The sequence below is a fragment of the Haliaeetus leucocephalus genome, unplaced genomic scaffold (genome assembly GCF_000737465.1).
Source record: "Haliaeetus leucocephalus isolate CR32 unplaced genomic scaffold, Haliaeetus_leucocephalus-4.0 Scaffold1, whole genome shotgun sequence".
Taxonomy (NCBI): domain Eukaryota; kingdom Metazoa; phylum Chordata; class Aves; order Accipitriformes; family Accipitridae; genus Haliaeetus; species Haliaeetus leucocephalus.
This window is the reverse complement of record NW_010972437.1, coordinates 14,208,160-14,221,889: the sequence shown is the minus strand read 5'-3', so window position 1 is coordinate 14,221,889 and position 13,730 is coordinate 14,208,160. Positions and strand designations below refer to the sequence as shown.

At 36.9% G+C, this 13,730-nt stretch overlaps 1 protein-coding gene across 8 annotated transcripts in view; it reads right to left on the bottom strand.

Annotated features, from left to right (window-relative positions):
- The window catches only part of SCN1A (sodium channel, voltage-gated, type I, alpha subunit), a 66,952-nt gene extending 55,093 nt beyond the window's left edge, over positions 1–11,859 (bottom strand). For 4 of the 8 annotated variants that reach the window (XM_010567336.1, XM_010567354.1, XM_010567373.1 and 1 more), the window contains exons 1-5: positions 11,593–11,859; positions 5,428–5,546; positions 2,050–2,139; positions 1,119–1,247; positions 516–607 (exon numbers count right to left, since the gene is read on the bottom strand). In XM_010567336.1, coding sequence (XP_010565638.1) covers positions 516–607; positions 1,119–1,247; positions 2,050–2,139; positions 5,428–5,546; positions 11,593–11,859 — 697 coding nt within the window. Of the gene's footprint in view, positions 1–325; positions 418–515; positions 608–1,118; positions 1,248–2,049; positions 2,140–5,427; positions 5,547–11,592 lie in introns of all 8 variants that reach the window. The other 4 variants (XM_010567330.1, XM_010567344.1, XM_010567363.1 and 1 more) reach the window with 1 other exon arrangement.
- Positions 11,860–13,730: the final 1,871 nt, after the last annotated feature.

Below are 13,730 nucleotides of genomic sequence, written 5' to 3'. Positions count from 1 at the left end.
AACATCATGTAGGTAAGATACACATGGGTAAGAAAACTTCAGGGTTACTGATATTCGTTGAATGTGGAGAAGAAAGCTTGACATCATACGATGCAAACCACACACACTGTGTACTGCAATGTCCCATGCAAGAATCTGTTAAACTCAAAGGCTGATTTCAAGAGGAAAGAGCTTATGTTAAAAAGCAATGAATCAGAGATCTCAGTGAATTCTAGTATCTTCCGATTCCTGCTTTTTTTGTGAAAGAAATAAGACTTATGTTTAAAAAATATGAATTCCATCTCAGTGAATTAAAGTCAGCCTCAGTGTTTAACCTAGCTCTCACCTGGAATGACTGATATTGTTTTCAAAGCTCGGAGAACTCTGAATGTTCTCAACGCTGAGACATTGCCCAGGTCCACAAACTCTGTCACATATCTGTAATAGGGGAGTTCACACACAAACACAATGACAGGATAAAAAGGAACAGTTGGGAGGTACAAGGGGCCTAACACCTTACACCAGTTACTTCTTACCTGGGATTACAGAAATAGTTTTCAAAGCTCTCAATACTCTGAAAGTTCGAAGAGCTGAAACATTGCCTAGGTTTACAAATTCTGTTACATACCTGTAGGATTAAATCACAGTTATTCAGAATTTAGGCAAAGTTTATGCTACTTACTTGGGTCTTTCATCAAGACCGCTTTGGCGTTTTTAGCAAAAAATTAAATAGCAACAGTCAGAGGTTTACCTTTCACTGCAGTTTGCCTTGTATTAATATGCTTTCAGAGCCTTCAGTTAAATTAAATGTCTCTGAAGTGAATCACAGTGATTTAACTTTGAAAGCCTAAAATTTATCTAGACTAGATTGGTAAGTTTGGAGAATGAAGTCAAAGGGATGCTCCTTTTCTGCTCAGAGAAAAAAATGCAGGACATGAAATTAGCCTCTCTAATACTAGCTGTACTAATGGCTTCTGCAGTATTTATGTTTACATCAAAATACGCATCTTAGAATGTGTTTTAGACAAAAGTAAATCCATACAAGAATTTCCATTTAATGAAGTTGATATGTATCGATACTAATTTCATGCCCTTTTTGCCCTTCACTTTCAAAGAAAAAGCAAAAAACAAAAACTTACGCAAAGGTAATGACAGTGAAATCAAGCCAGTTCCATGGATCTCGAAGAAAAGTAAAATCTTCTAAGCAAAAGCCCCTTGCAATGATTTTTATGAGTGACTCAAATGTGTAAATTCCAGTGAACGTATACCTGGAAAATATAGGAAAATTTAATCAAAATAAGTAGCAACATTTTCCATTGGTATTCTGATAGAAACCTGATGATCAAATGAAAGAGTTTTTCACTTCAAAACTAGGAAAGAAATACAGTAAATAAGTAATTTCTTCTAAAATGCATTATATTCATCATATATACTTGTGTATTTACATGCATTTGTTGTGACGTGCTGTTGAAGTACAGCAGTCCTGATCTTGTACATAAATCAAAACAAATAAATCCATCAAATAAATAACATATATTAAAAATTTACTGGTGACACTCAGTTTAAAAGTATGCAACACTACATCCATTACTGTTAACCAAGAAAGTTGTGACCATAAGTTACTGGATACTGTCTGAATCACTAACATCTAAAACATCTAGCATTAACTCTAAAAAGGGAAGAAGGCAAGCATGCACTGAATTCTCACTTTAGGAATACTTTTGCATATATGCTGTCTTTAACTGACATGTACAAATAGATGGCCATGGTTCTGCTATTAATGCAGTAGCATAAACAAGGGGTAAAAACATTGGGTAGATGCTAAACCGTGAAGATGAGGGAAAACTAATGGAATCTCAGTAGAATGCTATCTGTAAAAAAATTTCATTTTCTCTACTTAATCATGCTACTAGAAGGAGATAGAAATAATTATTCAACATTTCTACATAGTTTAGAGAGGAAATAGTAGTAGCATCTCATGTTAGGTCCTGCCAGCACACACGACTGCAGTTACTGGCATGCTGACTCCTAGAGGAACAAAGATATCTTTAAATAACATAAGCAACTTACTCTACATTCTTTGTCCAGTCCGGAGGGTTACTCATGGTCATAAATACACAGTTGGTCAAAATAGTGCACATGATAAGCATGCTGAATAATGTAGATGTAGTTAAGGAAAACACAACAGTAATTCATACCATATCACATCAGCCATATATCTTAAGTACAGTAAAATATTGCCACTTACACAAATCTTTTAGACTTTAGTAAACATTGCACGTATATTTTGCTTAACCTGGTAGTTTTCACTTTAGCACATTGAACTTTAATGTAAATCTTAATTTGTTGATGGTCTGATGTTGATTTGTTGATGTCCTCATGTTTTGCTTTCAGCTGGTACTGAAAGGCGAAGGAGATGGCTCTCACACGCCTGGGCGGGAACGTGAGATGAGTAACAGCCAAAACAGAAATAACTTGCAGAAGAATATGGTTTTACTTAAGTACCTGACATGACTGAATAAGTGTTAGTCTTTCACTTCTACAGTTTTGGTACTAAACTCAACAGCTGGCATATGCAAGGTAAAAAAACTTTATCCTATTTACCATGAGTCAGAGCTGTAGAGAAAGCACATACCACCCCAGCACAGCCAGTCTGTCAAAACCACAGAAGACTGAATACTGTTTTTAATTGCTGAAGTGACTGTATTCTGTATTTCCTTGTCACTAGCTTAGCAGCACATGCTTCAGTCAGTGAAATAGAATCCATAGAGAGATCACAGATTAAGGTGAATCATTTTCCCATACTCTATTTGGGCTGTCTCAAAAACACGTTAGCAGCAAAAGATGCATCCCGTTCTACCAATGCTATAATTTGAAAATGGTTCAATAGTATCTTGTGGTCAATTGCTTGAAAAGCATGGAAAACTGGTGAAGATTAGAATGAAAATGATTTTTTGTTTAGAGTTCCAGCAAGGAACAGTTAGGTATTCTGGGACTATGGAACCCAGACCAACAGCTCACAGGGGCTTGTGGTAGGGAGGTGGGACAGTCCACTGGGGCTTCATCACACCCAGTGCGATGTTCTTGGTTTACAAGATCACTGGCTCTGTGAACAGTGGGGTCTTTCCCTTTTCGTAGCAATAAAGTAAACTCGATTATTCAAATATTTGGAAATACTGAAGTAACCAAACTAGACCAAAACCTGACTCAAAATGGCCACATGATGGCAGCAAAAAAGTAAGAACTGCTACACCTTTATGCCGAATGGTTAACTATTTTTCCCTCTAATCTCTCTAAATGATGTGTTCCTTAAAAATAGTTGCACCCACATAACTGGCAAAGAAGGTAGCTTAAACTGAAGAAAGCCATTTATAGATAAACTTGTATATAAGAGCCCAGGATTTTTAATTTATTTCTTTTTTTTTTTTCTTTTTTTTTAATCACGTAGATAGCATTTTGTTGTTTGGGGTATATTTTTATACCATGGACAAAACACGCCCCCAAAAAACAACCCTTCACTCTAGGTGAGGGAGGAATAAGAGAAGTAACATCTTGGCCTAAACTTTGCAGAAAATTGGTGAAAACATTAAGATCATCGCTGCTGAACAATTCAAACTGAGGCATATCTTTTCAAGTAAAGATTCAAATCACAGGGAAAGATTTAGCCGCCTGATTCCTATAGATAGGTGGGTGACCTTTGTCTAAATGCCTGACCAGCAGTGAATATTGTGATATCTTTCATTAAGTGCCTTAACTTATTTTGAAGATCAAGTTGTCACACAAGCTCTGTACAGTAAAAATAGTTGTTCAGTGGCTTAGAATAAATGATTAGAATGCCTTACAATGCTTGTCCTCACAGACCACAGATAAAAAGATAAGTGTCCCCCCCCCAAACCCTACATCTGTATCTAAGATAAAAATAGCTCATCCCATAGTTGGCTGGTTGGAAAAGAAATCAGTCCATATAGTGAAAGGAAACTTCTTGCTATAATAGACCTAAATTACATGATCACACAATCAGTTAATAAAAGGAAAAATATTGGAATTGCATATTGGTGATTAGAATTGCTTTTGTTCTAACTGCCATCAAGACCAGCTGGATACTCTTTGAACACAATTAGGAGGAACTTAAAACCAAAACCAAATGCAGTAATCAGCATGCCAGTAAAAACATTACCCACAACTAGCACAGATGCAGGGTTGGAAGGGATTGTAAATCAGAGTTTATAACTTGAATGGATAAGCATTCTTTAGAGGCTTCAGTCTGACAGTATTTGGCTGCATCTTCTCACCATCACCACCACCGTGCCTGCAGGTCTCTGTCAGGTCCCCTAGCTACTGTCCCCAGTTGCTCCCTGACTCCTCTCCAGACACCTGCCCCCCCTTCTCTCACTGCTTTAACTTCCAGGGAGCTCAGAGGAAAACATCTTCTGAGTCAGCAGCAATCAGCCTGGTTTCTTCCTTTTTCCAAAGACCTAGAAGATTCTGCCAGCAGTCTCTAATAATAAGACTTCTGCCTTTGACTATCTGTTACTGTCACACTGAAGTTTTCATTTGGTGACTACTTTTCCCTGTCCTTCGGTTTTGCAAGAAAAGCACACCAAAACCTCACCCGCTAGAAATTCCCATCAATCTGTTATGAGCATCAGGCACCAATCCCACATACCAGTCTAAAACTTTACCTTGTGCACCATCCCATCAATTATGGTCCCCCAATCTGTCCACCATCTGCACATACAGATGTTTTCCAAACTGCTTGCAGGACTGCTGCCTATGCTTTCCGGCAATGTATTAAATTTGGCAGAGGCTTATGGTGCAACTGGGCAGGTTTGGGAGTGTGAGATTCAGCATGCATGAACCAGGCTTCCAGGCACACTGCTGCAACAGACTATAAAGCTGGTCTTGAGGATGGCCCCAGAAGGACCCCTAAAAGGCAATATAAACATACCCCTGAGCTAGCAGTTCCTAAGCAGGAACTGCATATTTACCTAATTGCTTGCAAAACTCAGAGGTCTTCTGGAATTTGTGAGCACAAACTGGTTTGGGTTTGGTTTTGTTTCTGTTTTTAGTTTGGTTTTTTTTTTTTTAAAGATGTAATTATTTTATGAATAGGCTTCATAGTGCAAAAAAGAATCTGGGATGCAAAAAATGTCATTGTTAAAATAAATCTGAAGAAACTTTTCTGAAAAATTGATGAAGATGGATTCTTAAATCCATCTGCAGATTTGTACAGCAGAAGTATTGAAATTCAACAGAATAGCTAAAATAAATCTATATGAAATATACATATTTTCTAGTATTTATAAAACCTTACCATAAGTCTTTCACTGTGAAATAAAAATAAAATTAACAGCCTATGAAAACCTTTATTTACAATGAAATAGAAAGAGTTATGAGTTTTCTTAGTTTTGGTGTGTAACATTTTGAACAACCATTGAAAAAGGATATGAATGTACCAAAATTTTAATAGCTATTTTTCTAAGAGGATTGAAGGGAGTTAAAATGTACAGGGCAGAGGTGGCACTGAATCGGAAGATTGCCTTCCCTTTATTCAATACTATAAAGGTCTGAAAAAGAGAAAGAAAAGACATTTTATAAGTGTGTTTTCACTGTAGATGCTCATTTTAAAACAGTTCCTAGTGACCAATCAGCAAAATTTTAACTTTTTGAATAGCTAATACACAAAAAACACTACCCATTTTTTAAATAAAACTTATTTCCAGTACTTACCTGATGTACCTGAATTATGAAAATATGATTTTAAATTAAATTCATTAATGTTTTTACATTACTTCTTCATTAAATAACCTCAGTAATGTTACATTTACATGTAAAAAAAGGTGCAGAAATGATTAAGTAAAATTGTAATTTTATTTATGTTTTCCCATAGAAAACTCTCTCTTCCTGTTTGAAATACCATAAGCAGGGAGACCTTACCTGTGGATGTTAATGATGTGTTAGTAAGATAAATCCTTATAGAAACTGATTTAACAGACTACCCATTTGATGATATTTTTTATTCTACTCTGTTTCTTGGTCTTTGTGCTAAGGAGAGAGGGAAATAGCAGTAACACATATAGCCATGATTAGGTAGATCTCTGAGGACAGTGGGCATCTGAATAAGCCTTACTGGAGGAGAGCAAGAGATACAGCCCAGATGACCTCCCTGCAGAATTGTGGTTTGCAGGTGTGTAACTTCCCAGAACATACATACTTGTTAAATTTCAATTTTAACAGCTAAAGAGCCTATCAAATTTAAAGAAACTTAAAGGCATGCAAGCCTTACTTCAGAGAATTGTAGAAGACTGTAGGCTGAAAGCTTGTCTATTTTTCTCAAATAAATCTGTGAGCCAAATATAAATGGTACGAGAGCAAACCCTACAAACATTGCTTTGCTTCCACTGTAGGCCATCACAGCTGCAACAGCATTGACGCTACAGCACGGGAAACGTGGACTGTCAGGCTTCTTTGTGGCACTAGGGTGCTCTTCGACTGCAAGATCAATCAGACAAGAATGAAAAACACTGCAGAAGGAAGGCTCAGGAACTCATAAAAAAGCTGCATGTAGTGGAAGGGATGGTGCAAGGATTATAGCCTAAATTCAAACTGAATTAAAGGTATTGAAGAATCCGCCCAAGAGAAATGTCCAAAATTGCTGTTGCTGTTTTGTCAGAGTTGTATATTTTGTAAATAAGCTATGGTAAAGCCTCTTTGTTTTTTGTAATGTTGCTGACAAAGTGAGCTGTAAACTAGAATGCCAGTGGAAGTGTGGGAAAAGGTATGTTGGTCTTTTCTGGTGCCTGTGACATCGAGCATTGCTTCAAGACTGTAAGCAAGTGGACTACAAGGCTTTTTCTGGGAAGGCTGGCAGACAGAGAAAATATGCCAAGGAGGTTCAAGAAGGACAATTCTTCAGTCTGCTTAGATTTGGGAAGCTTAGTATGTGTGGACCATGAAGTCCAGATACAAATATCTAGGAGCACCCAGGAGGTGGAGAGAGATGTGGAGATGAGGGTTTCCACCAATCTGTGACAGATACCAAGTACCGAAGGCAGAGGAGAAGCAGGGATTAAGCCCTGAGGAAAAGCTGTCCCAGTCCCAACTCACTTGCTGGCTTCTTTCCTGAGCTGTCGTCTCTCATAGCTCTACACAGCACACCTCCCTATACAGACCAAACCCTTTAAGAGAAAGGAACATGCATGTAAGGGACTTTATATTGTCTTGAGTACAAACCCAAGATGTGTAGAAATGGTTTAAGTTATGTATTTGATTTCGCTCCTTCTGCACAGAAATGGAGAAACTGTGGATGAAGCTGAGGACAGTGGGATAAAGCCTGAGTTAATGTTTCCAAATTACACTTCCAGTTATGGATTACAGATAATAATAACCTTCAAAGTGTAACTGCAGATGACCTGATCTTAAATGAAGTTTTCATTTTAAAAACTGAAGCAACCAAGCAGATTAATGATTTTTTAGCACAATGTTTTAAAGCCTGACACCCCAAGGGGTAAGGTGAGTTTCCCCTCCCAGGTCTGTCCCCAGCCCCCAGGACTCACAGCTCAGAAGCCTCCAGCTCACGCTCACAGTTTTTGTAGCTATGAGGTAACTGACAAAATACATTAAAAATCACACTCCTTACTAACTTTGTATCTAAGACTACACCACCTACGTTTAGTCAACCTACATTTAAAAAAAAAACTTTGAACACAAGCATATTAAACATACATCTCTTTTCTAACGTGCCTTATGGAAAATAACAGCATGCTGGCACAGCTCCAGTTTCAGTTGGAAGCTGCTGCTATTTTAGCTGTTCTACTTTCTGCTGCCCTGCATAAGCACAACCAACAAGACATGAATTCCCTACCTCAGTTTTAATTTTTCACTCAAAGCATCTTTGTGACTGGAGCCTTCAGAATGACTTTGTTGGTCCTCTGACTTCTAGCCTTAAATGTGAACTAAAATTTTATCTTATCTCTGAAGAAGAATTTTCATAAAAATACAGATAACAGCTGATAGCCAATCCCTGTATAAGCTTCTCTCCCTGATAAGCCTGCTCTATCTCACTCCAGTCTCAACCCAGATGCAAGCCAATGTGTAGGCAGTGTGGATGAACACGAAGTATTGTACCCAAAGCTGTCAGGACAACGTAGACATACACTGAGAAAGTCTAAATAAATTCTAAACAAATTGTAAGATTAATGTTCGTATATGAAGGATTATGTATACTTTTCGGGGCTTAGGTTTTATAAAGTGCTTTAATCGTTTTATAAAGTCAGGAAACCTGCTCACACTCGAAGCATTCAAGTATGAATATAAATTCAAAGAAATCCCTAAAAAGAAGTCCCTGATTTCCTGCTTTTGCATCTGTAACCTGGATCCCAGTTCTGTAACTTCTGCCATATTTGATATAAACCCAGAAATGGCATTCTTAGCAGGGCAAAGAAGGAGGAGGAGTATTTTGAAAAGATGCAGCTAAGAGGGAAGAAGAGTCCACACTGAACAAAGATATGGTCTTCGAGAACCCTTCAGGACAAAAAGTTCCTCAAACCTTATTTCCCCTCTCCTTCCTCCCAGTCAGCTTTAAATGTAGTTTCTGGAAGGCTACATTTAGCGGGCTGATTGCTACTTCATTGCGTTTCCACTTCCTACAGTTAAATAAACACCACGTAAAACCTCATAGGACCTTCTGAAAGGCAAGAGGTGACATATTGGTGAGCTGGGTCCTTAGCTTCTTGGGAAAAGCTCCAGGGGCAGCTAGAACAAGAGACTCACGGAATATTGGAAGTTGGCATTTCTTGGTTTTGTGGTTACCTTTTGAAACCATGTTTTCTAGCAAGAAAGATAAGTTTTTGCTTTGCTAGAACTTTTCCCTTAAAAATTCTTTCACTTACAACTATAAAAATAGCTAAAATCACTAGTGCATTCACCTTTTCCAATGTAATGAAGTTAAGTAAAGCAATTTTACAGAATCTTTTTGTTTCTGGAACCCAAGGCAAGTTTGGGAATCCCAGGAGCTAGTGGTTTGATCAGATTAGGGACTGATATTACCAAGCACCAGGAAAAAAGGAGGCACCTTTTCCGACAGACATTGTTCAACATCCTTCTGGCAAGAGGCAGGGCATATAGAGTGGCAATCAACAATGCTAGATCTATATTATAGCAGGAGGAAAGTGAAGTAAGACCCACTTAGTTCCACCTATTCTTTCCCTCCTCTTTTATGTAGCAGCCTAGGTTCAAGAGAAAATAGCCAGCCCTTCAAGATGAAACCAAGTGGACCAGATTTTGATGCATGCCTGCAGGTCAGGATCTTAGGGGGTTCCAGCTGGTCCTTTCTCTATAGACAGTGATGTGAACCTCCTTGATCCTTTGTGCTGGCAGCTTGAGCACGAACAGGCAGTCACTATTATACTGGCAGCACACTGACTTGTGCTTACACAGAAGTGGAACGCAAAAAATGGATAAAGTCCAAGTTCATTTTTACTCAGTTTTGGATAAAAAAAAAAAAAGACCATTGCAACCATTTCCCCCTCTGAGGAGCATCAGCTGCTACCAATACTCTCAAAAGACAAATGAAACGAGAAAAAAGTATTTCCAGAATTCACATACAGCTAGATAAGAAATTCTAGGAATTAGATATTTTAAAGTCAAATTACTGATGTAAAACTGAAATAGATGTTGGATTCCTGTCAGGAAAGTCTATTTTCCTCCTACTGAAGGAAGAAAAAATTGAGAGAATTTTAGTATGTGAGAAATTTTTGTCTTGTCTTTGACTGACAGGGCTGTTTCTATTTCTGTCCTGTAGAAGATTAAAGCACATGCATAGAGAGGACGTGTGGACTTCAGCCCAAAGAAGAAAATCCCAGTGGGTATGTGACTTGCCCATGCAAGTTTAGTGTGCAAATAAAAAGATTGTTCATTTCAAATAGTATAGAAACTTGGCTGAATATGTTCAGCTGGTTTCACTCAATTTCTTGTGACTCTGTCATCAGACCTGGCTGAAGTAGTAAGGTTTCAGTTCCAGCTGTGAAGGGACTGAAAGGGTCTTCCACTTCTAAGGGCCGTAGAAGCATATGTGTAGGTCATACCTATTATGTATCTGGTTTCACTGTAAGACACACAAGACAGACTGATTTGACTATAAAGGTCCAGGATGAGCTGTGGGCAGGTAGGGATATAATTATACGGGATTGTGTATCATAACCAGACACAATTAGTACAGAACTCTAGAAGGCCTGCTTTTATAGAAACACATCTTTTATCTTTGTAAAAGTAGAACTGTGATTTAAAGATAAATCTTCATACACTGTGAATGGCAGATAAAGGCTCTTTCAGAGGCATCAAATAATAAAGATAAAAATATTGTTCTTCCACGTAGTATTTTCTCTCTTGTCAAAATAGGACTCATAAATCACATGAAATTTAGCAAGCTAAGACACTTAGAACACAGCACTTTGTGAAAATCAGAATAACTCCTGTCTTCATATTTATAAAGTTTTCATAATAACAGTATCTAATAATTAAAGTATCACCCAAGCTAGCTATCAATATAAACCATGAACCTTTTCTGCTGCATATGGGCTGTGCAACAGAATCATCCTGAAAGGATTCCAGGGCTGTTCAAGGCCAGTTCCACCAGGAAGTTTTAAATCACTTTTACACTCTCTTTATGGTATTTCCTGCTTATCTTTGTGTTTCTCTATTGATTCCATAACTTTCCTAATCATTTGCTCTCAAAGCAGGTTTCTGGGAACAAAATGTGTTATGCATTGGTTCCTGCTGTCAGTTTTAAATCTGAATGACCTTAGAGAAAGCATGGCATGTTGGTGTACTCAGTTTCAATATATATTCACTTTTTTAAAGTTTGCAAAGTATGTAATCTATTACATATACACATTTGTATAGGCATTATATATTGCTTATAATCAAAGACAACATACTATGTTTCAGCTTTGATATAAATGTTCCCTTAATATAAATTCAATTATATCAAAGGAATAAGTTTTGATGTAAACTAAAAGAAAATGATGAAAGATTAGTAACCATTAAGGATTATGGTTTCTGTCCTGTACCATAGAAGACAGTGGGCACTTTGCTAATGATTGAGAGAGCAGTGAATAGAAGTCTAGATTTTCACACTATTTATTTATACCTTGCTACATCCATTTAACAACCATATTATACAATCAGTCATGATGTTGCATTTATTGCCAATTTTATTAATTTAATTCTAATAATAATATTACTGAAAAATTCCTCCTTATATAAAGCAGGAGAACTAGTGTGCCAAGGGCACACGAGGGCAAATGCGTTCTAAAAACATACATTAGCTAAATCAACTTTTTATACCCAGAAGATATTAATTGTTTATTTACTAACTTTCTGGAAGGTGGAATTTGTATGTATCGCTGGCATCAAACATTTTCTGCTCTTGTTGTACACCTAGTGTTTTTAGCAGTGCTCAACTGTTTCCACGTTATTAGAGTGACATATTCTACATGGTTGCAAATTAACAGACTGAAGTAACAAGCTATATGACCCACTCCACGAAAATGAAATGAACATGATAAAGCACTCCAAACATTGGTGTATGAACAGGACTGATATTAGACTCACTTTTTTATTGATGTAATATGGGTCCATGTCTTCCAAGGGCTCAGACACCATTCCTGGAGGTATGTCGCCGTATATAAATGGAAGTGTTTTTCCTGCCTCCAAATCACTGTTTGGCTTTGGCCCATTTTCATCATCATTATCTTTACGATCTTGTTTAGAATTCTTAGCTTTTTCTGCAGCAATGCGTTGTTCAATAGCTGCAAGAGACTCTCTAGTGAAGTATTGGAAGCTGTCTGGTCCTGGTGGTACAAGCACTGATTGCTCCATCTTTTCATCCTGCACATTTTAATTACCATTTATTCTTCTGCATAGGAAAATACTGAAAGAAAGCAGAAAATAAAATTAAAACAAGCATGTTAAAATCACCAAGTAAGAAAGATATAACATTTATTTTTAAATGCTTTTGTTTATGCTATGTTGGAACGTTCAAATACACAATATTGACAATTACATAAAGAAAGATAAAATAAGCAGTTTAGATGGTGATTTGACCTTTGTAAGAGGCACTTGTGTGGTTCTTATATCCTAGTTATATAAACTGCAATGATTTTTCAACTCTAGGACTATAACGGTCTTTTACTCCAAATAAGCAAAAGGATGATACTTAAGAACAATCAGATACATTCTTTCCTCATAACTCTAATTATCTTAAAATCACCTCACACTCCTCTGGAATGAATCAGGATTATATTGGTAACTACAAATAGCACAGATCATCAGAGCTAATGCAGAAATTTCAACTGAGTTTAGCAAGAGTATCTGAAAACAAGCACTGTAGAATCAGAATTTCTGTTAAACAAATAAAAATCAACTCTGCGTATTATGAGGTAGTAAAGCAGTAGTTCCAAGTAAGTTTTTGTATGGGTAGTTATTCTAGATAATAATAAGAACAACTGCCTATTTTTATTTCAATTTAACTGTTACTATATATCTGGTTCTTTATTCAATATCTGCAACTGGATAATTCTGAAAGTATTCTAATATACGTGTTTATTTATATATTGCAACCGAGAAAAACCAGATGGGAAGGGGGGGGAGAAGTTCTGTTAAAACTATGGATCTGGCATCTTTCATGCTTCTGAATAAGCTAGAGATATGGAATGACAGAGAATTAAAAATACAAGAGATGGTTGGCGGAAAACATATTAAAACAAATGAAAAGGTGACAACCAAAACCAGGAATTATGGGAAGAAGCTGAAAAAGATAAGGAAAATAAAGCAAAAAATGGAAACAAGAGTCGACCGTAAATGAATGTAGAAAAAAATAGGGGAGAAAGTGAAGAATATGAAAAGGAAAAAATAGGAAGACTGGAAGATTAACAGTATAAAAATGCAGAGATGAAACCAAAGAAAAATAAAAACTTAGGTGGAAGAACAGAACACTGGGAAAGGAGCAGGAAGGGAAGCAATCATAGATAGGGTTAAACTTTCTACTAAGGAAAAGTCAACAAGGAGAATAAGAAATCAGATGAGAAATAAAGGGAGAAGAAAGAAAAACATAGCTGGAAAATGAAAAAGAAGCTCGCTAAAATATCTTAAGTAATAAAGCCCAAATCCTCTAGGTCATTAATGCCAGGGTAAGCACAAACATCTTGATCACACATATATATTGAGAGTGGAATATAGTGCATACAATAAGAAAAAGGCATCAAAGTGCTTATGGGCTTTATAACCCCAATTTTCTTGATTTCTCAGAAAAATTAAAACATATTTCACTTGGCTGTATAGAATCATCACCCACAATCGGAAGAATAACTTCTAAAGAATCAAGGTGGCAGATTTCTCACTGTAAAAAAATTAAAGGGAGCTAATCTCCTACCAAAACACAAAGTATTCACCCATGCAGAGCGTAGACTCACGCGAAAACAGTTCTCTAAAGTTTTCCTTTCTTTCTAATCCTGAAAGGAAATGGAATTGTGCTGTTCTCTCTTCATTAGGGGGAAAAAGGATTTAAGAAATTGTACCTCAACCAACCAACTCTCTCAACCAGAGACCAATTATCTCTTCCTCCACATAGAGAGCATCTTCTAGACATCCCCCAGCTCCCCATTTTGTGGTTCTGTTTACTTCTGGGAATTGACTCTTCAGTCTCTTGAACTACTGAAAAGTTACAAACTCACAGTTTGTACACTCTGACA